The 25,382-nt window shown below is 37.7% G+C and overlaps 1 protein-coding gene across 4 annotated transcripts in view; it reads left to right on the top strand.

Annotated features, from left to right (window-relative positions):
• Positions 1-25,382, top strand: part of INVS (inversin) — an 85,492-nt gene that overhangs the window by 40,381 nt on the left and 19,729 nt on the right. For all 4 annotated transcript variants that reach the window (XM_069004263.1, XM_069004262.1, XM_069004264.1 and 1 more), the window contains 6 exons: positions 8,193-8,373; positions 11,933-12,042; positions 16,635-16,806; positions 21,238-21,393; positions 22,839-23,068; positions 24,108-24,214. In XM_069004263.1, coding sequence (XP_068860364.1) covers positions 8,193-8,373; positions 11,933-12,042; positions 16,635-16,806; positions 21,238-21,393; positions 22,839-23,068; positions 24,108-24,214 — 956 coding nt within the window. The remainder of the gene's footprint in view (positions 1-8,192; positions 8,374-11,932; positions 12,043-16,634; positions 16,807-21,237; positions 21,394-22,838; positions 23,069-24,107; positions 24,215-25,382) is intronic.

Below are 25,382 nucleotides of genomic sequence, written 5' to 3'. Positions count from 1 at the left end.
ACTATATTTGTAATTTGTTTCCAGTTGTGAAATAATTTGTTACAAAAAAAAATTTGTCACAAAGTTTGAATTCATATCTACTTTTCTGCCACACTGGAGAAGTAAATTTGCTGTAGAGGAAGTAAGGATCCAAATTTGTATTCAACTACAGATTTTGAAACATTAGGTAGTCAAGGCAACTTTTTAAAAGTTGTGGTGTGTCAGGCTCAGCCAACAGCCTTACACCCACCCAGCCACTCACTCACCTGCCCTCTTTCAAGGCAGAGAAAATAGAGGGAAGGCAAGAAGACTTGTGGATCAAAGATAATGCCAGCACAGTATAGAAAGCAAAAGCTGCATGCAGAAAAGGAAATTTATTCACTCTTCCCATCAGCAGGCAGGTGTTAGTCACTTCCAGGAAAATGGAAGAAGAGTTTCAGCATGCTTGATCATGCTTAGGAGGACAAATGGTGTAGCCATGAGCATCCTTCCTGCCCTCCCCAGTCCCTGAGATTTTTTGCTGAGTGTGATATTATATGGTATAACTATTGCTTGGGTCAGTTTGTGTCAACTGTCCCAGCTGGTCCTGTCCCAGTCTGTTGCCCACCCCCAGCCCATTCACTGGAGGGGAAGCAGGGGGGCAGGACATGAAAAAGAGTTATTCTATTGTTATTCTACAATAGCCAAAACATGGGTGTGCCATCAACAGTTTTACAAATACAAAGCCCAGCTGCTGCAAGAAAAATTAACTCCATCTCAGATAGATGTACTACAAAAGATCAAAAATACTTGTCTTCTTGCTGAAAGTGTTCTCAAAGATTCTCTTAGGTAATCCAGAATCATGATCATGTTCAGGTTTTCTGGAGGGTTTTATTTTGTTGTTTGTTGGGTTTTTTTAAAGTCTGACAATTAAAAGAATCACAGAATAGTTTGAGTTGGTAGGAAACTTTTAAAAGTCATCTAGTCCAGCCACCCTGCCATGGGCAGGGACATCTTCAACTACATCACGTTGCTCAGGGCCCTATCCAACCCTTGGAACTCTTCCAGGAATGGGGAATCCACAGCTTCTCTGGGCAACCTGTTCCAGTGCCTCACCACCCTCACAGTAAGGAATTTCTTCCTAATATCCAGTCTAAACCTACTCTCGGTTTAAAATCATTCCCCCTTGTCCTGTAAAAAGTCCTTCATGCCCTTGTAAAAAGTCCTTACATGCCCTTGTAAAAAGTCCTTCATCTTTCTAGTAGGCCCCCTTTGGGTACTGGAAGGCTGCTGTAAGGTCTTCCTGGAGCCTCTCTTCTGCAGGCTGAACAACCCCAACTCTCTCAACCTTTCTGCATAGGAGAGATGCTCCATCCCTCTAATGATCTTGGTGGCCCTCCTCTGGGCTCACTCCAACAGGCTGATATCTTCCCTGTGCTGGGAGCCCAGAGCTGGATGCAGTACTCCAAGTAGAGTCTCAGGAGAGCAGAACAGAGGAGCCGAATTCCCACCCTTGACCTGCTGGTCACGCTGCTTTTGATGCAGCCCAGGACACATTTGGTTTTCTGGGTCACAAGCACACATTGCTGGCTCATGTCCAGCCTCTCATCCTTTACCCAGAACCCCCAAGCCCTTCCTGGCAGGGCTGCTCTCCATCTGTTCATCTCCCAGCCTGTGTTAATACTGGGGTTGCCCTGACCCAGGTGCAGCACCTTGCATTTGGCTTCATTGAACTTCATGAGTTTCCCAGGGGCCCATTTCTTGAGCTTGGCCAGGTCCCTCTGGATGGTATCCCATCCCTCAAGCTTGTCAGCTGCACCACTCAGCTTGGTGTCATCTGCAGACTTGCTGAAGGTGCACTCAATTCATTCACCTGTGTCATTAATGAGTACATTAAATCTCACTGGTCCCAGTACAGCCCCCTGAGGGACATCATCAGTATCCACTGGGACATTAGGACAGTGACTAGTGCTCTGGATGCTGTCCAACCAATTCCTTCAGCCCACCCATCAAATCTCTCCAATTTGTAGACAAGGACATTGTGGGGGACTGTGTCAAAGGTTTTAAAGCAGTCAAGAAAAATGCAACCCGTCGTCCTTCCCGTGTCCACTGATGTAGTCACTCCATCATAGAAGGCCACTGGGTTGGTCGGGCAGTGCTTGGTGACCATCAGGTTCAGTGTCACATCCCCCCTGGTAGAGCTGTCCATTACCTGTCTTATCTTCCATTCATCCCAGGACTCTCCTGAATTCCCTGTAGCTCACCATGCTGCTTCTCTGGCAAATGTCAAGGTGGTTGAAGTTCCCCAGCAGCACAAGAGCCTTGAGCATGATGCCTCCTGTAGCCAAAACAAGAAGGCTTCATCAAGAGGCTCCCCTTGGTCGGGTGGCATGTAGTAGACACTGACCTCAAGGTTCCCTTTATTGCCTCAGTTTCTGATTCTTACCCACAGCCTTTCAACATGCTCATGGCTGTTCTTCAGGGACAGCACATAGCACCCAATCCATCTATTGTATAGAGCAACTCCTTTGACCCTCTTTCCTGTCCTGTCCCTTCTGAGAAGCCTGTAGCCACCCACCAGTCGTGGATTCGTCCCACCAAGTGTCAGTAGTGGCATCTGGGTCAGAGCTTTCTTGTGGAGGCTTCCAGCTCCTCCTCTTTGTTGCTCATGCTGGGTGCAGCAGTATAGAGGCACTTTGGCTGGGCTGAAAAGAGTGTATTCTTGATTCCATCTAGACTTTTCCATGTATCAGCTTAATTGTTTATATTGCAATTAGTTACATCTATATGTGCTTGCTAATGGAGTAAGTTAATTACAAGTTTAAATGAAAAAGTAATTTAGCTATGCTGTAAAGTTGATGATACAGAAATGTTGTTACTAGGTAATCAATTTGTTGACTGAATTTGTTGTTGCGTATAAATACCTTTTTTTGGTGGTGGTGGTGCCCCTGGGTTTAATCCTGTAGTAAGATCTTCTCTCCAAATTGAAGTGTTTTTCTTACTTGTCTTGATAGATATCTACCTAGCAGAGCTCACAGTCTGCCCCTCCTTTCTTAGCTGCTTTTTGCCATACTGTCCAGTTCAAAATCTATTGTCCAAGCATCATGTTTGATTCTCATTCCTCTCTAGGTCTTCATGGCTAGGCTACCTTTATAGTTTTTCGTGTTCTGTGTTGTATTTCTAATGTACGTACCCATAGAGGGAAAATTTCTATCATCTTGTGTCTTAACATATAATTACATTTTTAAGTTTGTGAAAACAGTGTCTTGTGGTGATAGCAGTATAAAAGGCAAATGTCTGTGTCCCTGTTGCCTCCCCATTTTTAACCACATTCAACCAAACTGTTTGTCTTTGCTTTCAGGGTAGGGTCTGTAAACACTGTGCCATTGCCCAGGTAGCAGCCAGGTATCGATGCCTACCTCTGGTCAGCCTACACTGGCAGCCTTTGGTGCCTGCTGGCTGAGCTATGAAAAACAACACTGGTGTTGTTTCTCCTATGCTATCTTTAACACTGTGGAAGAATTCCCCAGGAAATTATTTTTCTCTAGTATCCTACTTGGAATTCTACAGTGCTGCTTTACAAAAACTTGACAAAAGTTTAGCTGCTGGTTTTATCGAAACTACAGTCTATGGTATCAAAAAATACTGTCTTGTTTTTCTGTACTCTGCCCTTTGGATGTGGCCAGTTATTGTCTCCTGTTTATAAATTCTTAAAGCTAAGGTCATCTTTCTGTTTGATGTTTGTATAGTACATAGTCCATTGGTATTGCCAAAATAAACAATTATGAAAAGAGCTCAGCTGAATGCTGAGAAGGTAGGTGTGCAGGGGTGACAGTTATGCACAAATTGGTTATATCTGATATTGAAATCCACGAAATACAGCCAAAATGGAACTCCACATATCTAGAAAGTAAATGTGTGAAGTACAAGGAAACTCTAATCTGGAGATCCTCTCATGGTCACTTCCTTTTCCACCTTTCCAGATTCAGCAGTGCTTGGTTACATGAAAAACATTGGGAAGATTTAAGGAGAAAACAACAGAATAAGGTTCTATTATTATGATGGAAGCAACTGCTTAGTACTCTCTGTCTATTTTGTTTCTCTTCTCTTTATTTATTCTTCATGGTAAGAGACATGACATTTGCTTACACCACACTTTCCATTATTGCCTGCAATTCCATGCCACAGAAAAATGCTTAGCTTCTTTTTCTTCTCCTTCTCCATATTGTGCTTACAATATTCATACAGTATGACAGTTTAATTATAGCTAACTAAATCCACTTAAAATCTAAAGGAATTACACTTGTGAATATAGGCAGAAACAGGCCTAGAAAATTTTAATTTAAGTGGCCAAAAAATTCAAAACATGCAAATACTTTTAGGCTGGAATATAAATAGTGGCTTTGTCATTAGAAGATTCTGTACCATTTTGCAAAAATAACACTTTTTGCTATGGGGATATTTCTTGGCGACATCAGTGACTCTAAGCCAGGAGTTTTAGGATTCGTTTATTTAGTATGTTGTTTTACTTCTGGAAGGCTTGAAAATTAGCTGTCAGAATTAGATCAGCAAATTATAAGTGAAGAAGCATTTGTTTACTTGTTTGTCTATTTTGTTCAAACACGTTTTCCTCTGTTAAAATTTTAGTGATAAATTCTGTGCCTACCATAATTCATGTTTAGCCATACTTAAAAGTGATTCTCATAAAATGAATTTTTGCAGTAGGCTCTATGCTCCCCCTGCTGAGCTCTATGAATAGACAAAAAGGAAGCATATTATCAGTTAGCTTTCTCTTGATAATTATTAAAGTTAGGGGAGAACATACAACTTTTCACTGTAGTGGCTCAGGTAAATGCTTTTGAATGCTTATCAAAAGAAGTGTTACACATGCTTTGATTATTGAGGTTTGTGCATGTAACAATGTTAACTTTGATTGTACTTTTAGTTGAGAGTCATATTTATCAATTTTTTATGGTTTTAATAGAGCATCTGTTATTGTACTAGTGACTACACGTATTAGTGATCTCCAGTATGTTTCAAGTATGTTAGTTTTTGATTCTAACAAAACATGGCTGACTGTACTGATACCTAATCTAAAACTGATGAAGATTTGTCTGAGACAGGCAATTTAATTAGCATTTAATTAGAATTGGCAGATGTTATTGCTAATAGACTGTCCATCATCTTTGAAACATCATGGAGAGCAGAAAAGGTGCCTGAGGACTGGAGGAAAGCCAGTGTCACTCCAGTGTCTTGAGAAAGGGCCAGAAGGACAACCCAAGAAACTACAGGTATCGCCTCAATCCCTGAAAAGGTGATGGAACAGCTCTTCCTGGATGTCATCTCTAAGCATGTAAAGGAAAAGGAGGCTATTAGTAGTGAACATGGACTCACCAAGGGGAAATCATGCTCGACCAATAAGATACCTCCTATGATGGCAGGACTGGCAGGGTAAATGAGGGAAGATCAGTGGGGGTTGTCTACCTAGACTTCAGCAAGGCTTTTGACACTGTCTCCCATAACGTTCTCAAGGAGAGCTCAAGGAAGGTGGGTTGTCCGAGTGGGCAGTGGGTGATTTGAGGACTGGCTGAATGGCAGAGCTCAGAGGGTTGTGATCAGTGGCACAGAGTCTGGTTACAGGCCTGTATCTAGAAGTGTTCCCCAGAGGTCAGTACTGGGCCCAGTCTTTTTCCATTTATTCATCAATAACCTGGATGAAGGGAAAGACTGTACCCCCAGCAGCTTTGCTGATGTTATAAAGCTGTGACAAGTGGCTGATACAACATCGTGGTGTGCTGCCAGTCAATGAGACCTGGACAGGAGGGCAGAGTCTAATCTAAGCTCAACAAAGGCAAATAGAGTCCTGCACTGTGGGAGGAATCACACTGTGCACCAATAGATGGACCTGGGGCTCCTGGGGCACAACAGGCTGCCCATGAGCCAGCAGTGTGCCCTGCGGACCAAGAAGGCCATTGGTACCCTGGGATGCATTAGGAAGAGCATTCCCAGCAGGTTGAGGGAGGTGATCCTGTCCTTCTACACAATCCCAGTGAGGCCACATCTGGAGTGCTGTGTCCAGTTCTAGGGTCCCCAGTTCTAGAAAGACCGGTAGTTACTGGGGAGGGTCCAGCTAAGTGCTATGAAGATGAGAAAGGGACTGGAGCATCTCTTTTATGAGGAAAGGCTGGGGGAGAGCTGGGACCATTCAGCCTGGAGAAGAGATGACTGAGAGGGGATCTTATCAATGCATAGAAATACCTTAAGTGTGGATGTCAAGAGGATGAAGCCAGACACTTGTCAGTGGCGCTCAGCAACAGGATAAGGGGCAATGGGCACAAACTGAAATATGGAACTTCCATCTGAATATGAAGGAAAACATCTTTACTGAGATTAAAGGTGACTGAGCATTGGAACAAGCTGCTTAGAGAGGTTGTGGAGTCTTCTTCTCAGGAGATATTTGAAACCCACCTGGACTTAATTCTGTGCAACCTGCTGTAGCTGAACCTGCTTTAGTAGGGTGTTGGACTAGATGATCTCCAGAGATCCCTTCCAACACCAACCATTCTGTGATTCTGGGATTTACATGCAGTATGCAAAGTATGTAATTCTTTAGACCTAGAAAACTTACATTAATCAAATATTAGGAGGTTTAAGTTGACACTGTAAGAAAGGAAACAGTAAAAAACAAAGAATCAGGGCATTGCAGAGATGAAGTTACTACAGCTGTAGTAACTTAGCCAGACTGCCCTTAGAAAATACAGTGAAATATAACTCAAAATGTTTGGGGGGTTTTGAGGGCTTTTTAATCCATTACATAGAAAATATAGAATGTAACTTTGGTCAATTAATATTTGGATAGAAACCATAATTCTGGAATTTCGTGACTTTCTTCTTCTCGATTTATTGTTCTCAATGTTAGATATTTGTTTTCTGTGTAGTAGTTACTCCAGATAATGCAAATGCAAGTGATTCTACCAGTTTGTGTACCTAGTGGAGTCAAAAGTGAAGATTGCAGTTAGTTTAATGAGAAAGGGATCAGCACTGATCACAGTCTCTTGCTTCTCTTTCATAAGTATATTGTAATATGTAGTGTGGCTCTGTATTTTCAGGAGGATTGCTTTTCTCACTTATCATGGGTTAAAATCCCCTCTAGTGTAGGAAGTTAAAAATCTCAGGACTACATTCCCTTTTAATTTTGCACAGTGTTCCCATGACTTCAGCGAATTGTTCTGAATAGTTGGAGATAGAAAAGCAGACTCACTCCCTCTGGTTTACTTAAACTCTTGTTTTGACATTCTGCTTCTGCTCTAGATGTTTAGTGTCCTGCATCCTGAGTTTCTACTGTGTTATTGCTTATCACTGTTTTTAGTAATACCTCTTTTTTCAGAAAACTGGAGTTTAAAGTTTGTGTTTCATGGGCCTTTATGATATTTGTCATTTGAAGATCTCTCAAATGCTAAGATGATCTTCACTTGGACCTGTTCTGTTCTTTTGCCTGAAAAAGAAAATCACGAAGAGAACTCTGTACAGAAAAACATTTGAGAGATGAAATTATCATAATACAAAACTATATAGCTAGGGACCTTATGTGAAAGTAATTTAGCATATTTTTTAAGAAAAGGTGATGAAAAGTCAAGTTATATCTATTAATGCCTATGTTATGTGATCAAGTGGCTAATCATGAAACTTTAAAATAGGCTTTTAAAATTCAAAACTAAGTCCATTAGAAATACTCTCTAACCTCTATCCTGTCACCTAGAGATGTAGACATCTCCTTTGGAAATACTTTAGGGGTATAAAATGCTAGAAGAATATTATAATAAAAGTCATAAAATTAACTTGTGCAAAATATGGAGTATTGTAGGAGAAAATCTGAAGATATGTGTGTCATTTTCAACTTGTAAATAATGTAAGAGTCTAGTTATTTTCGTGAAAGCTGCAGTTAATATTTTAAAGATCTGTGTAAGGAACCACTTGCACAGTAGACTGGTAAAATTATGGGGTATGTACCAGAAATCAGGTCTTGTACAATAATTAAGTATACAAAAGCATTCCATAAGAAATACTTGAAAGTAGCCTATGCTGTAACAAAAGTATTGGGTTGTAGAGCTACATTCTACTGAACAAGGACAGTTTATCTGTCTGAAAAAACATCTGTAAAGATTGTATAGGTTTTATCTTCAATTTAAATATTTTTTAATGTTGTTGTTTCCTTTTTTTTTTTTTTTTTTAAGGAAGCTGCACCTACAGAATCTCTGCTTAACTGGCAAGACTATGAAGGACGAACTCCTCTTCATTTTGCTGTTGCAGATGGGAATGTAGCAGTTGTGGATGTCCTGACCTCCTATGAGGGTTGCAATGTGACATCTTATGACAACTTGTTTCGAACTCCCCTCCACTGGGCAGCCTTACTTGGTAAACTGGACAGTGCTGAAGTCACTTAGTCATTAATTAACTGTACTGTTTAATCTTTGTGTCTGATTTTTATTTAATTCCAGCCTGGCAATATGATAACTAATCTCTTAGAGCAGTAAGAGTTTCTGCTCAACCAGGATTAGAAGTTTGTGTGTAGACTGCTTATTTCAGCTTCAGATTCTCCAAAGCATTGTTAAATGCATTACTTCAACAGGTTATATATGCTGATCATTTAAGAACAATTAGAGCATATTGAGATTGTTCTTGCATATGAAGCTTTGATCATCAGTTAAAAAAACCACTGGCACTCTGGAATAGCAGTGTCTGAAATGGGGTATGCACAGCCCAGCATGAATGCAAGACAATCTATGGGAGCACATGAAGAAAATGTCAGGAGTTCTGTTTATTTTTTATTTGAAAAAATAAGAGAACTTGACTAATGTTTCATGTACAGATTTAAGCTAGTACCCTTGTTTGGTCCACATGTAAGATGGTCACATAGGGATTGCAAGGTGCCTGAGGTGCCTGAGGTGCTTCACATTGCAGAGTGGTTGATGGTGACACCGTGTGTCATGTGCTCACTTTCAGCCTACTGTGATGTACTGCAGTTTATGCATGCCAGGTTACGTGGATTTATGATCATATTATCTAGTTTTTATTAAACTACCCCTCACAAACTAAGCAAGTGACTTGAAAAGATTCCCACAAAGAAAATGCAGATACCCTGATAATGCCAGCACAAGTAAACAACAAAAAATGGCACAGTTGGCATTTCTGCTCCTAGTATAAGCTCTTCATCGGACACGTTATGACAATCTAATCAGATCCGACAAGTTTTAATTGGATAGAGTTTTTCACTGTTTAGATTGTTACCCTGAGACTCAGATGCTCTGTAAATTGTAACCTTGCATATGTGAATTTTGGTTTGGATTTACAAAAACTGGATCCTTGCAAAGCAAGTTAAAACCTGATTAAACATAAATAGTCTAAAGGCAGGGAAACACAACCCATAAAATGACAGCCACAAAAATAATATGATTTAGAAAATTTACCTCCTATTTCCATTCAGGAGGAAAAAATAGACACTGGATAAAAGAATCTTCAAACAGTCTCTCTCCTCTTTTAACAGGCTTCATTCCAATGATCCTTTGGGACACTGCAGACAAAGAATGCCAATAAAGGAATCAGATGTTCACTGGAGCGAGTTACTGCAACTCCAGTGACAATGTACATGTTATTTGGTTATGTTTATTAACAAAAAAAAGAGAAGGGTGTTCTCAAATTTTCATATATGTAGGGATATTGAATTTTACAGAGAAATTGTGAAGCATTTAAAGTGACGTAGGATCGGCTTTCCAAAGAAATAGTCATTATCACTTGATTCTGTCCAAGAAGCAAAATTTATTGTGTTTTGAAATTTATTGTATTTAAGGGAGGAGTTTTGTCTGTTGGGAAAATGGATTGTCTAATCAATGTAGAATAAAGGGGGAAGATGTGCCAGGATCTCCAGACTATTTTGTGAACTTGATGAGGTCTCTAAGTGGCATATGCTCTTTGGGATTTTCTGGTTAGTAAATCATTATTAATTTTTAGGGTTCTGTTTTCAAGTTGAATACTGTGTGTCCTATGTAGATCTTAAAGAGAGTAAGATGTTGCTATATAGGTTAATAGTAGGAGATTTAAAGCAGTGCAGGGATACTGCCACAAGTTTTCTTAGATGCGATGGATTGTATGTGACTGCATCTTAAGGGTGTTGTTGCTCCTCTTACCTTTTCTTTTGTGTAGATAAAAGTCTCAGCCAAGTTACATCTCTGCTAAATAAAAGTACTACAGAAATGACAGTTCCCGACCTCAAGAAATGAGTTTTAATGTTTACATTAATGGCCAAGTGAGATCCACCTCTGCACCAATTTACTGTTGCACCCAATACAAAGGTTTTTTTTCAGCTCCCTCAAGCCTTATCCTCATATATAATTTAGCTAAACCTCCTGGCATGATTACAGCGTTAAGTTCCCTCTTTGTCTGTCCTGAAAGTTCAGGAATCTTTTTTTTCAGGCTCAGTACCCCTGTGGTTTTTCTGCTAGGATTCCACTCCAAACCAACTTTTTCCAGTGCACCTCAATTTACTTCTTATAGTCTTGAGGTGGGAATAGCATAGCAACATTATATCTCCTCTTTTTGGTGTTTTTCTTCTGGTAGGAAGGGACAGAATAATGCAGAACAATTCTGCATCCAGGGTTCTCTTAATGTTTAACAGGAAAGAGGAGCCTTCCTGTACACCCTAAGGCCCCTAGAAAGAAAAAACGCTCACATAACTCTTCATCCTTTTTGACCCAAGTTACCATTTTCTCTCATTTCTGATACTTCTGTACATATAAAGTCTCAAAGTGCCATTTCACAAAAGAGGGCTTGCCTAGTCCTCCATGTCTTAGGTTTTTAAGAGCTACAGACCACAACTGTAGCACAGCTGCATTCTGTAATTGTTGGTGTTTTCATTAAAAATAGTCTACTGCTAGCAGGAAGGTTTCCCTACCTTTCATTTATTCTGAAATAATTCAAGACAACTGTGCAAAAGTAACAAGCTGCAAAATTGATTGCTTTTCTGACATATGAGGTAGTGGGAGTTTTCACCTGTAAAATCAGAGTGGTTTTATAGTACTGCTTAAAATACCAAATCATTAAATATTCTGTGAGCTGCATATGCCTACAGAAGCAAGCATATGAATGAACTGGTTGACTTTAGTGGCAATATACTGTATTTGTCTTTGTTTTCCTGTCTGTGAAGTGAATATAAGGTTTACCCTTCCCCCCCAAAGTGTTGTGATTTTAATCTCAAAATATTTTAATCTGTTTTTATGGAAGGAGTTGTGTGTGAGCTTGTTGTTTATAGCAGCTGGTAGTAGACTAGTCTCTGATTCTGCTATACATTTTCAGTTGAAATTTTGGTTAAATAAAACCCAAGTGAAGAATTTACACTTGATTTCTGTAAAACAATATGATGTATCATGAAATCATCAGCATTGGTTTAGCTTGTATTTGTATGCAGATGGACAAATGCTCATCATCGTCACCTGATGCTCACTTCATTGTTTCTGACTGACCTGTCACTCAAATGCAGCATCTCAATTGAATTAATATAAGCTTTTTCTGGAAATATTCAACCAATTCTTTACAAAGTTAGTATCACAGTTATCTGTCCAGTTACTGCTGGTTTCTTTATTTAGGGAAAAGCTCTAGTGATTTCTGTTACAAGAAATTTTGTATTTATAAGTCATTCAGATTTATAGATGCCCTCCAAAAATAACAATACAGAGACAGAGTATGGCACTGGAGCACTATTGGGAAGAAAGTATATGCCAAACTTAATAGTTCAAGTATCAAGTCTTATGTTTCTCTCTTACATTTAGACTATCATGGCTACCACACAAATACTGTTTGTTAGAGTCTGTTCATTTTCTTCTCTTTCATTTGAGTTTAGGGTTTTTTTTTCTTTTTTTTTAACTAAGCTTTTTATTGACTTTAGGTTTTGATAAAAATTTGGTTTTATTATTTTTTTCAGGTCATGCACAGATTGTTCATCTCTTACTAGAAAGAAATAAGTTTGGAACTATCCCATCTGACAGTCAAGGTGCAACACCCCTACATTATGCAGCACAAAGCAACTTTGCTGTAAGTAGAACATGCCCTAAATGTGAAGTAAAATTATTTTGCTGAAATTTTAGTTCAGAATAAACTTTATATTATAAATTTTAGAATTTATAGTTTAGCAGAGTGTTTGCATTGTTTTTGATATCATATAGACACAGTGTTGTTGACATGAGTTAATTCAGAGATTTCCTATGTTATGTGATACAAATGTGCTTAATTTCAAAGTATTAAAAAACAGATTTAAAAACACTAACTTTCTTTGCAAAGAAAGGCCCTTTGAGCCATGTGTTTGCATCAGAACACACAATAGTCATTCGGGGACTTCAATAGAAAGCGAAATGGCACCTACTATTTCACAGTGCTTTCAGGTTTTAGGGCTCATTGTAATGAAGTCTAAGCAGTTATAAGGTATCTAGAGTAAGACGACCTGTAGGAGTATTTGCACAGCTGCTGCAGGACCCGTCAAACCAGTCTTTGCATTCAAGAAGGTGATTAATTTATGAATATTTGGAATTATGAATGAACTGTTGTCTTATGAAGCATAGCTAAAGAGTTGAGTGCCTTTAGTCATAATTCTTCAAGAACACTATATTTTTGAAATTTTTAAAAATATTTTTTAAACTCAGGCAACAAAGAGCATTGGTTTCTCAGACAGCTTAATTCTTACACTTTGGTATAATAGGTAATTTTTTTCCCTGAGCAAGATCAGATACAGTAGAGCCAAGTATAAAATTCAGCACTTCAGTGATTGCTGGTCACAGATGTTGAAGAAGTAGTTCTCAAGCACTGAAAATTAAGAAAGCTTTTCTTAAGCTCCTTTGCCTCTCATAGTTTTCATACCCTTCCTTTACAGAAAGGGTTATTTAGTGCCTAATTAATGTAGTAGTTATGTAGTCCACATTGCAACATTTTCTTAGCAGGGATAGTAATTTGGGTCTTTCTTGTGTACCTACATGTTAGCAAGGAAAATAAAAAAGGAAAAATGTAATGCCCTTGAGAACAATTCAAGTTAACAAATCTAGAAGTACTATTGAAAGAGGGAACTGGCCAATGTCTTTGCTTCCTTGTGAGTGTGAGTTTTGGGGGTTTGGTGGGATATATTTGAAGGTGGTCTTAGTAAGACCATCCAGATATTTTTTAAATTCAGACTTTTGTTGAAGCATATCTCTCTGTATAATCTTCAGGTTTTTTGAGAATTTTTTGTTGTGCTGATTTTTGTCCATTATAGGCTGTGTACGATTTGGGGCTAACTCTAAAATATTTGTATTGTAAAAGCCTTTCTTTCATGTTTGAGTTAGACTCAGAGAAAAAAAAAAGCTTTTGTTTACCATCTAGTGATTATCTCCACATTCTTTTATCTTGCTTTTTTCTTTTCTATATGGATGTATTCCTAAAAGGATTTTTCATACTGGCTTTCTTTCCCCGGGCTTGATTCAGTTGAATGAAGCATCTTCATTACGTTGCTGCCTTTTGATCCCATCAGCCAGCCAAACTGTGATATCAGCTATGTTTTAAGAGGACATAAAGTATGTGGTAGAATCAGACATTCTTTTGTAATCTTGTGTACTTAAAATGAATGTACTGTTTCCCATTTTACAAGAAGAATCACACAGGAGAATTTAATTGAGATCTGCAAGCTTCTTTTAGCTGGTGATGTACTCAAGAGTCCCTTCCTAAATTATGACTGGAGTCTGTTTTCACCAATCCAGTTGTTTCTGAGCACCACTATTTGCTTTTTTCCTCCTTTACATGCATATCATTGAGTAATTCCCACCACTGCATTCCATATACATGGTCAAACAACTGAATGGAGATACATCCATGTTTGTTCTGGCAGTAGCATCTCTGTACTCATGGTTTGAGACCCACATTGTTGTTCTATTCAGTCTGCCCAACTTTGGATGGGTGTGGTCTGTTTCTCAGTTAAAATGTGATGTTTCTTAGTCCCTAACAGAAGAAACTTTGTTCTTTTGTGTTTAATGTAAATATTTGCATGGCTTTCAGTTTTATTTGCTGTGATATCTTGTTCTTTGCTCTGTTTTTCTGTGGATTACTTACTGTAATATGACATATGGGGTTTTTTTAATGACTGAAGAGATTTAGCCAGCACTTAATTTATGTGAAGAATTTGTTCCCTAAGACTAACTTATCCCCACTTACTATAGACAGGAAAAGTTCTAGAAGAAGAGAAGTTACCTAATATAACCACCCAAATTTAGATGTCTTGGGTATCCCACAGGAGGTCCAAAGAAACATCTCTATTTAAATTTTTGAACTTCATATGTGAAAGAAGATCAAAGAATCTTTATTTCTAGATCACTGAATATTCTGAGTGGGAAGGGACCCTCAAGGATCATTAAGTCCAGCTCTTAAGTGAATGGCACAAACAGGGATTGAACCCCGATGTTATTAATGCCATGCTCTCACCAACTGAGCTAAGATGCTGTCTTCATATTGATTTTAGTATGCAGGACTAATTTTTTTTTTCTGAATTTTTCCAGAGGTGTCCAAAACAATGTACTTTCCTTTCATGTACTTATATAGATTGATCTAGTAAATGAAATGTGGATACCCTTGCCTTATTTTTAAATATTCAAATATAGTATTTTTCAGAGTTTCCTGATAGCATAGAATTAAATGTTCCAGGTTTAACTCTCTCCTTTGCTGTTATTTTTCAGTTTGTTTTATATTGTTTCCTCCACTTTTTTTAGTAGTGTTAGAATACACGTGATCTTTCATAACAAAATACATGTAGAATTAAACTGATTGATACTTCTGTTTTCTGATTTCTTAATCATCCTGGTGTAATTTAATTTTGTTTTGTTTTCAAGTTGTGGCAACTGCATTTTGGAAAATAATGCTTATAGCACTGTGGGATTTTCTTCTATTTTTTCCAATTAAAAGCTGTAGAAAAGAGTCATTGAAAGAAGCATTGCTTTGCCAAAACTTAATGGAAAAATAAAATATTTGTATTTTTTAGAATGTGTTCGTCAGTATTGAAGAAGTGCAGCCTTTGCAGTGCTTTTCACTTTGCAGGATTCCCAGCAGTGCAGAGCCCTGGGAGGGTACTGAGTTTCTGGCCTAATGAGAGGCTGTTTGTGTCTGAGGTGTGGTGGTGGTCAGTGTGAGTACACTGAGCTGTAAACTCACGCTGGGTTTGTGTGGAAAGCTTTATGCTTCCATCTCTCCTTGCTTCTGGCTGGACTTTTTCACAATAAACTGATAGTTCAGACCTAAATTCATAAAACTTCAAGGCTCTTAGATCAGTAACATAAGATAAATGAGAAATTTCCTATTTCTTTAGAGGGATGAAATAGTAAGTAATAGTGAAAAAAAATCCAAATTAATCAATGGTACTTAAGCATTCAAACACCTTCATGATTAAAAGAATTTTTTTCATTATAGCCAAGAAATTCCTGTCCTACCCAGAGCAATGATAGAGCTATTGTGGGCTCACACAGAGGAAAGGCTAAAATAGTGTTAAGAATAAAATATAAATATAAAATAAAATAATGAAGCCTGGGGTTTTTTTCAGGTTTTTATTGGCTAGCCTACCAGTGACTCATATCAGATGTTTCCCAGCTGTTACATACACAGCCTTTTAAGGCATTAGATAAAAAAGGGAAAATCTTCCCTTTATTCTTTTTCTAACAGTTGTAATTTTCTCTCTTCCTTTCCTGGGTGACTCATTAAGAATCTAGCAGCAGGTTAAACAGGTGGACCTGCTTGCTGACAGCTTAAGACAAACATAGCATTTGAAGAAATAATTCTTTTTTGCTTTAAGTATAGATTTGAGTGTAACAGTTACAGTGGAAAGACTGGACTCAGGTGTAAAGATTTCCTCAATATCTTCTGATTATAATATTTCAGTAATCAGTAACCTGTTGATGTTATTAAACATTAGGAAATATGTCTATGTTGACCCTTTCTTTTTAAGTCAAAATATTAGAGATTGGCAAAGTGAAATATTTGCATGTGCAGTTGTATTTATAACTGGAGAGAAAAAAATATGTTGGGAAAATATTTTGAAAGAACATTATTTTCCAGGTAGGTTCAGATTGGACATTAGAAGGAATTTCTTCACAGAAAGGCTGATGGAATGTTGGAATGGTCTTCCCAGGGAGGTAATGGGGTCATGGTCCCTGGAGGTGTTTAAGGAAAGATGGGGCGTGGCACTTTGTGTCATGGTCTGGTTGACATGGTGGTGTTGGGTCACAGGTTGGACCTGATCTCCAAGATCTTTTCCAACCCAACTGATTCTGTGATTTTTTCATCACAGTATTCCAGTCATGTTTTGATAAACCCATAATATTTTTCCCATTGCTTTCTTCACAGAGACTACAGTGTCTTTTGCTTCCTTGTGATGAACACATCGTGTTTGACACTAAAAATGTTAAATAAGTGACAGTGTTAAACTCATAGTTAAGGATGCACTATGATCATTGGCGAGGGAAAAGGCATATCAGAACATACACTGTTCCTGTTGAGCTATTACTCTTTATAAACATAAAAAGGAAAAATGAAGCTTTGATTTGCTTCATAAACAGCTGCATGAGACAATAGTTTCTTGTTGTTGCAGATGCCTTTTAATCTTCAACAGTATGTCTTTTCAGGAAACAGTTGAAGTATTTTTGAAACATCCTTCTGTAAAAGATGACTCAGATCTTGAGGGAAGAACATCCTTCATGTGGGCAGCTGGCAAAGGCAGTGATGATGTCATTAGGACTATGCTGACTCTAAAATTGGACATTGATATCAATATGACAGACAAATACGCTGGCACAGGTAAGATGCTTTACAGGAAAGAGCCACTGGATCTTTCCAATCAGTGTGATTTCCACTAAATAAAAACATTGTAAGAAGCTATATTAATCTTTTTCTGAATGTGTACTTTTACCCTGAAAACATTTCTGCATTAGTTTAATTATATGTGTGAGTCAATTCTTTGCCTTATTGTGGGAAAGAAACAAACTTTTTCTGCACAGATTGGAACAGCTCGTTTGAAACCTAGCAAGAAGAAAGGTACTCCAATGCTATTTAGTTAGTTCTGTAATCCTGGGAAAGGAAGAGCTGTTCTGTATTTTGAAGAATAAAATGAAATATAGTCGCATAAAAAGCTCTTCCTGAAAATGCCTGTTCAAAAATGTATTTGACAGTACATAAATAAATATAGACCAAACTTACCACTGAGGTAGCTAAATTATCATCCTGTTGTCCAAAAAAGAGGTCAAACTTGATATTCCCCAAGTTTATCTTCCTGTTATCTACCTGAAACAAAAGATAAGTAGGTGACACATTGTTTCAGGATTCAAACATGTAAGTGAGGAAATTCAAAATTTCCTGTAGCAACTATGAATTTACCTTCTTTAAGAAAAAAAAAAAAAAAAGAATTTTTGGTAGAAATATTGTACCTGTGTAGTGCTTTCAACAAAAACAGAATAACAGTTCTGACAGGTGGGAGAGACAGGTGTTGAAGTGTTTATGTATTCAAGAGTGTTGGAAATGTAGGCAAAGCATTTGAGTTGTATTGTATGCTGGTGGCATCTGAATGAAAAAAACAGGAGAATGTGGATATATTTGGTGTAAATTTGGGGATATTTGATAGCAGGGCTTCAGGGTAAGCTATGTTTAGGGAGATCAGACACTACCCACTGCCACATATAGCTAGGTCACAGAGTTAGAAGTTAAGTGTAAAAATATATTTATCTATGTATAATAAGGAGTAAAATCATAGCTAAGCTGATAGTCAGACAACACACTCATGAATAATACAATAATGGGCATTTCTCCTGAAAATGATGTTTTTTAAATAAACAAGAATGTGTATTGCAATGTTTGTTTATATAAATTTTAAAGTATTTGTTTTGCAGTTTACTCAAGCATTATCTTTTGGCTATGCACACATGCAAACTAGGCTAAACTGCATGCTTAGATTTAAGGGACTTGCAGTGTAGATTTATCCCAATCAAGAAATAGAGATATGAATTTAACAGTTTTTCTTTTTTCAGAGTGCACTTTGAATAACATACAAATGGTAAATAAACACTATGTCAGGGTTGTGCGGTTCAGGATTTGAAACACAGTTTGTATCAATATTATTTTCATATTATAAATTGAATTTTTAAAATTTCCTGTGGTGGTATGCTGGATCTTAACAAAATGCATAATACGGTTAATATAAAATTCTAATTAAATATCTAAATTCTTGTTTTTCTTACAATTTAGCACACATACCAAAAAATCAGTCTTTCCAAGTTGTGATAGTTTGAAATTTTTCAGTTTAAGAAATAGTGCAACATATAAAATCTCAGTCTTCATGTCCGATGACTTCACAAACTATGTATTCTACAATTTTAGTCTTGTTTCATCTTTTACCAGTCTCACCTATGTTTTCTACTTCCTGACAGTTCCCTTTTAAATACCTCTCAGTATTTGTTTCAGACCTTAAGGTGCAGCAATGTTGTAGTTACTGTGCAAACCTCCTTACAAAGGGTTTTTTTCTTTGCAGGCAGTAATCAGTAATCACACACTGTGTTTCTGAAATTACTCAGGTGTGGATTTCATGCTTGAATAATTCAGGTGGTTGGGTTTGCTATCTTTCGGTCTTAAACCTTTCATAGCAGTGGTATGTAATCACCTTTTAATCTTGATTTCGTTGTAGGGCTTTTAATCCAAGGAAATGGATGGGTTTTCCATTTGCTTGCAAGTGCCGTTGCGTGGAACACAGGAACAGTCTCGAAATGGGGAGCGGTGCTGTCGGGCAGCCCGAGCTGCACCGCTGTGCCAGCGAGTGCAGTAGCATGGGCTTTATTATAGCAAGCTCTAAACATAAAAGGAAGCCCACCAGTAAATCACTCTCTGATTTTTCTTTTTTTTTTTTCCCCAAAGGTTCTTAATCATTCCCAAGTTTTCGTAGGGAAAAGCAGTGTTGCATTCGGACGGGAAACTATGCACTAATAGAAAATAGCGCACATGCCTCCGTGCCTGGGATACAGTTGCTGAGCAGAGTTCAAGGCTGTGTTTTTCTGACTTTTGTGTGCAGGCTCAGTTCAGCTCGGTTGTAGGGTTGCGTTAACGCAGCCTTTTGCATTTACTTAAAAAGAGCAAGCTCTCCATTGAGCTCCGCTAGAACATCGAGACTCTCGGCATTGTGTAGGAGAATGACACCAAGGGAAAGGAATTTCCCTCCTCTCAGAGATCAGCGCTGCAGGAGCATTACAGGGGCAGCTTTATAGCTCTGCCGTCACTGCGCACAATGGAGAGGGCTCTGTCTGTCGGCTGAACAAAGGGCCCATTGTGACCAGCTGGCTGAAGAATCTCTTCAGTCACCGTGACTCCATCACAGAAAATTTGGCTTACAAGAAAATATTGAGCACAAAGTGCGAAACAAGATGCCTGCGTCAGAATGAGTGATAGGGGGAAAGAACTGGCCAAGCTGACACAGCAGCTCTTTTTCTATTGTATTGTTACACACACCCCATGTGTCATCTGATGGAGTGGTTTATTGCCTTTGGTTTCATAAGGGACTCAGGACAAAAACCAGAACCTAGAGTTTACTGTGAGGTCAGACCATGAAAACCAGGCCCGTCCAAAAGTATGTAGCAGCAGGCATCTCATTCGTGTCCAATTCCCACTGATAGCCACCCACTCGCAAAGCTGCTGCACAGGCACTTACTTTTCACGAGTGCAATGAGCACCGCTGCGCTTTTAGGCTGCTACCCTTAAATCAGCGTCCTCTCAGAGGCATGATTTCAATTTTCACTTCTCAGAGCGTCTCTGGCTCTGACCCTGGTGCTTTGTCTGTGTCACAATGTAACTATCACTTATTTTGTAACTAAGGCAGCGCACACCAGCTGGATTCGGATCAATGACAGCACGAACAACCTGAGCGTTTTAGTAGGGCCTGTGAAACAGGTTGTGCTGGGCTACTGTCTCATAAGCTGGTACTGGTTGTAAACAGTAGCTGGCAAATACAAAAATACTGGTTTTATATTCTGGCTGTGGTTCAAGAAGCTGCTCCTTCTAATGCTGGCCTTTGTGGTGTGCATTTCTGTATAATGCCTCTGCTAGATCCTGACCCTGTTTTAACATTAAACAAATACAGACGTGTGAGTAGTGTTTACAGCCCCACATTTTGCTGGCATGAGGAGATTCAGTTCTCACCAAGCATGAGTATTTCTGAAATGTCATGGGAAAATATGAATTCACTTTATTAAATGCACACTTATGAACTGCGTTGGTTTGTGTTTTTATTCTAAATTATTTTGATTTTGTTATCTGTAAAATATTCTACATTTAAGGCAGTATGAGAATGTAGATGTCTGATTTGACTGCTGGCCATAGGAAATAATCCAAAGCATATTGAAATCAAACTGTGAGTGAAATCACCAATACATGTGTCCTCCATTGGTTTGAAATCTCATTGCTGTGTGTAGTTCTCCTTTCCTTCAAAAAGAGCCATGAACTGGTCATCCTCAGCTCTGGCTGACAGTGCCTGCAGGATGCTGTGTTAGGCAATAGCAACTCCAGTTACAGGGCACCACATCTTTACCTGAGTTCTGAAGTATCTGAAGTAGCAGCATCTGGTACTTCTGTAATATTTTTCTTTTTCTTGAAGAAAACAGGGAGCCGGAGATACTGTGCAAGATATAATGGTCTTGCTACATAATTTAGTGTAAAATTTTCTCCAAGTAATTCTGAAACAAAAAAAAAGGGAGTCAGGGAGGAGCAGCAACAGCTGGGTAGTTATCTGAAGTTAGCTTTAATTGAGACAACTTTGCTTATTTGAAAGAAAAAAAAAAGTCTTTTTCAGGAAAGCATTGAAGAAATAATGAAAGCTTTCTTTCACTGGTGATGAGCAATCTCAGAAATGCCACAAAACAGAGGGAGAAGTAAATCATGTTATGTTCTCTTAATCAGAAGCTGCTATTCTTCCACAAATCCTCACTGTAAGCCAATCTTGGTGGTGTTAAACGTAAAATTTCTATTTGTGCAAGATAGAAACGTTTCAGGGCTAAGAGTTTTTCTGTTTGTTGTTTGTATGGCAAGAGAATGTTGTTACATCATCACTTGTTAGGATTCTTCAGTTTCTTGTGGTTGAAAAGTACTTTTTTCACCAAAATAGTTGTAATTAATTTTTATTTTGACTGCTTTAATTGTGAAACTCTAAAGCTCATGGCATTGTGGTTTCTCTTTCCTACTACTTTATTCTTCCAGCATTACATGCTGCTGCCCTTTCTGGCCACGTCAGCACAGTGAAACTGCTGCTGGAGCATAAAGCACAGGTAGATGCTCTGGATGTCATGAAACACACCCCACTTTTCCGAGCCTGTGAGATGGGACACAAGGAAGTGATTCAAACACTCATTAAAGGTCAGCTCTTGGGGCTTCACAAACCTGTTCAGAGTTCTGGTGCTGCTTCCTATGAGAATGGGAAATAAGCAGCTGAGCAAGAGGTGGAGTAGGAAGTTGCTTCCCTAAAGCATGTTTTGTCTGCAATCTCCCCTTGTGAAATAGTGAATCTAAAATATTATTACTGTTGTGCAAAATGGCTAGAAGTGTTAAATGCAAAACTTTCAAAACTGGGATTATTCTTTTCACAGCTCATTTCTGCTTAAGCCTTTGCAAGTACATTCTAGACTCTCAAACTAACTCTTCCCCCATCAAATCTTTTCTTTCTTTTGTTTTTGTTTGTTTTTTTCCCTCCAGTAAATAAGACCAAATGAAGCTTTATTCACTTTTGTGATAAAAACATTTTTAGGGTTCTTTGAAGACTTTTTAAGTGAATCTTTTTTTGTAATGTACATAGCTATCAAAAGTCCTACATCATTAATATTTTCCTCTGGTTGCTTTGTAAAAGCAGTATTTTGTTTGTAGACAGAAACAGGATTTAACAAAATTCACAGTGTTAGATAATTGTAAAATATCTGATGAAGGGTAAGAAGTACAGTGAAATAACAGTGGCATCTTAGATGCAAAATTCTGTCATTTTAGCTACCCAGAAACAACTCTTTCCTACTTGAGACATTACCCCACTTATGGAAAGATGAAGTATCCAGGCTAAATTTTGCAAGTTTTCCATCAACCAGCCTTTCTTACTGAAAAGCATTCTTGCCTCCATGATCTGCTGGGCATATTTTAACCTCCTGTTAAGCTTTTCCTCCCACTCCCTGTGCCATTTAGCTTTTGTAGATGCAAGAAGCTTGGCTATCAGAATCTGAGTTATGTTTAATTAAATATTTTATAATATAGAGAGTCATTGTTGCTGGTTGGTTCAAGTTCTTGCATTTGTGGAGTTTTGCTTTTGTATAGAATTTTTATATCTTACAAGAATATAGAGAGAAATTAATTATCTGCATAAGAGTCTTGGCATGCTTGAGTTTAAAAAAATGAGCTTATTTTATAAGTTATTCTTACATTGTGAATATTTTCTCTTGCCTGCTTTAGAGAAGTAAAAAGAAATTTAATCTGTAATCTAATTTTTAGAAGTTATTTTGTTGTTAAGAAAGAAAAGTTCTACTAAAAATCATAGACCTGAAACAAATAAAATAGGTTTTTCATGGGCATTTGATAAGTCTGGATATTCTAAAGCAACTTAGAGGATAATCAGAAGATTGTAAAAAAGTTAGATGCCTAACCATTCATTCCCAATTAATTTTAAGTTTTAGGATTTGAGTAACAAAATTGAAGTTGCTTTCCAAAATACTTCACTAAATTGTCAGTTTACCAAATAAGTTCTAGTTGAAAATAAAATTACTATTTTCTTAGCATTCAACAGTATTTTCTTTTTGTGCCCAAAAATGTATTTGTCATTACAGGAGGAGCAAGAGTAGATTTGGTTGACCAAGATGGCCATTCACCCCTTCACTGGGCAGCCCTGGGAGGAAATGCTGACGTGTGCCAAATCCTGATAGAAAATAAAATCAACCCTAATGTGCAAGATTATGCAGGTAGAACACCTCTGCAGTGTGCTGCTTATGGAGGTTACATTAACTGCATGGTAGTGTTGCTGGAAAACAATGCAGATCCAAATATTCAGGATAAAGAGGTATGTTGTTGTACTTCACTGAGGTATATAATTAACTTGAGAATAACCATAAATCAAAACATTCTCCTTTTCTTCAAGGTCATTCTCTTTTCCAGGACATAGAAGCATCTTTGCTGCAGTTTGTCACAAAAGGAAATGCATCCTGACATCATTTTACCTGTGCTTTCACTTCTAAGATCTTGAAAGAAAAGTAGTATTTTAATATGCAGCAGGAATCGAAGATTCCTATTTTTCCAGATCACTTTTGATTTTTCCTTATCAAAGTAGGATCGTATGAGGAGTCATATTAATCATCTGATTTCTTAATTTCTATAATTCATTATTAACAGCTGACATGGGAATGTGATTTTATAGTCTGTAGTATGTTCCTCCAGCACAGAAATAGAGAAAGTTAGAAAATAAGATACTGCAAGTGAGATTGCACAATAACTGCTTCAGTTACCTTCCCACATTAAGTACCCACATATGTATCACTCTTCCAGGTAAAAAAAAAAAAAAAAGAAGAACCCCACGGATTGGTTTATGTGTTCTTTTGTGTCATTATTCATGCAGTAATTGAAATTAGGAGCCAGAATAATTGTGCAACCTGTAACAGATTTCTTTGTTACATGATATAATTTCTCAGAAGTCGGGAGAACCTCATCAGTCAAAAGAGCTTCACCCAATTCATTGAAATTTTCTGTAGCTATTTGTTGCAGGGCATAGATAATTCCAGGTAATGGAAACCTGGTTTTCATTATGGGTTCTACAGAGCATGCTGTACATCTTTTGCAATGAAAGAAACTGTTAGTCTTCTAATTCTGCTTTTCAGCTGTTTTAGGTGGAAAAACACTAGTGTTGAAATCTTGTTAAAAAAAAAAAAGAATTCATTTTTAAGTGTTGTGTTCTTCTTATTTTCACAAGGAAGTTTATTTAGAAGAACCAGTTTGTTCTTCATGTCCAGAAAAGCATTGAATTACACCATGATTTATGACTTTTATTGTGGCGTGGTAGAGTTTGGGGGCAATGCTTATTTTTGTTCTGTTCTATTGTTTTACAGGGCAGAACTGCCCTGCACTGGCTCTGTAACAATGGCTACCTTGATGCTATAAAGTTGCTGCTCGGCTTTGATGCTTTCCCCAATCACATGGAGAACAGTGAGGAGAGGTATTGCTTGTCTGAAGGTGTTATTTTGTAATTGAGCCAAGGCACTACCTTCGATTTAAATGTTAAATGTTCAGTTGCTGCAAGAGAATCGTCATCTTGTATCTCAAAGGAGTGCTGTAATCTTGGGCTTCAGCGTAAGCAGCTTTTCTAGTGTGAAAGTTCTGTTTCTTAACCAAGACCTTGCAACTTCAACAGTTTATGCTTCTGAACCATGAACTTATGGAAGTATTTACTCACACTAGTCTTGTTTGAAATATTAAAGATCTTTCTCATTTATATGGAGTTGATAGCAGATGTGTATGGACAAAGGATGAAAAGGCAATTCTGCTGCTGTTGGAATAGACTGGAACTTTTATATTTGATACAAATACAGCAAGAAGAAAGAAAGTGGGAGAAATGTAACGTTATGTTTTAAAATGGTGATTACACAGAACCTGGTGGCTACCTGTATTCTAAAGGCCTAGTTTTAAAAAAAAAGTCTCCTATAATCATAAAGAGACAGCACATTTGCATCTCTTTTCTTTGTCTTTCATTGACATATAAATAATGGTTTTTTAAAAGTGATTTGGGTTGTGGAGTTTGAATTAGTCACCTGAACATGAAGATAATTACTATTAGCAGAAATTTATAATGTCTCTTTTTAAAGTAGATGACCTTCTCATAATTATAAGATTATGAACAGCATGCCATATAAATTTGAATATTTCAACATTTAAAATAACTTAAGGGGTTTGCCACCCCACATTTCAGTGCTAAATTTGAGACTTGCATACTTAACCCCCATCATTTCTCTTTTGTTCTCTACTCTAAACCACTCAGATCTCTCTTCCTTTCTGTTCTTATTTTTTCTTGAGAAACACAAATGAAAGTATAACTAGTTCCTAATTAAGTAGTGTCAAGGCTCTCTTTAGTAATTTTTGATAGAAAATTGAATAAACAGTTTTAATTAAATTGCTTTTAATGAGTGAGATTAAAAGCCTCTATTTTGCCAGAAAGGAGACTGCTGTTATCTTTACTTTGTAGAAATGTACTAATGATGCTCAAATGTGAAGAAAATATCTTCACTGTGGTTTACCACAACCATTCAGATAGTATGCATTTTTGTTTCCCTCTGGCATTAATATATGTTCTGATGTATAAATCTAGATTACTCAAAATATAACTAGAA

Source organism: Aphelocoma coerulescens, chromosome 2 (assembly GCF_041296385.1).
Source record: "Aphelocoma coerulescens isolate FSJ_1873_10779 chromosome 2, UR_Acoe_1.0, whole genome shotgun sequence".
In the NCBI taxonomy this organism is placed as follows: domain Eukaryota; kingdom Metazoa; phylum Chordata; class Aves; order Passeriformes; family Corvidae; genus Aphelocoma; species Aphelocoma coerulescens.
The sequence above is the reverse complement of the archived record's forward strand: the minus strand, read 5'-3'. Positions and strand labels throughout refer to the sequence as shown.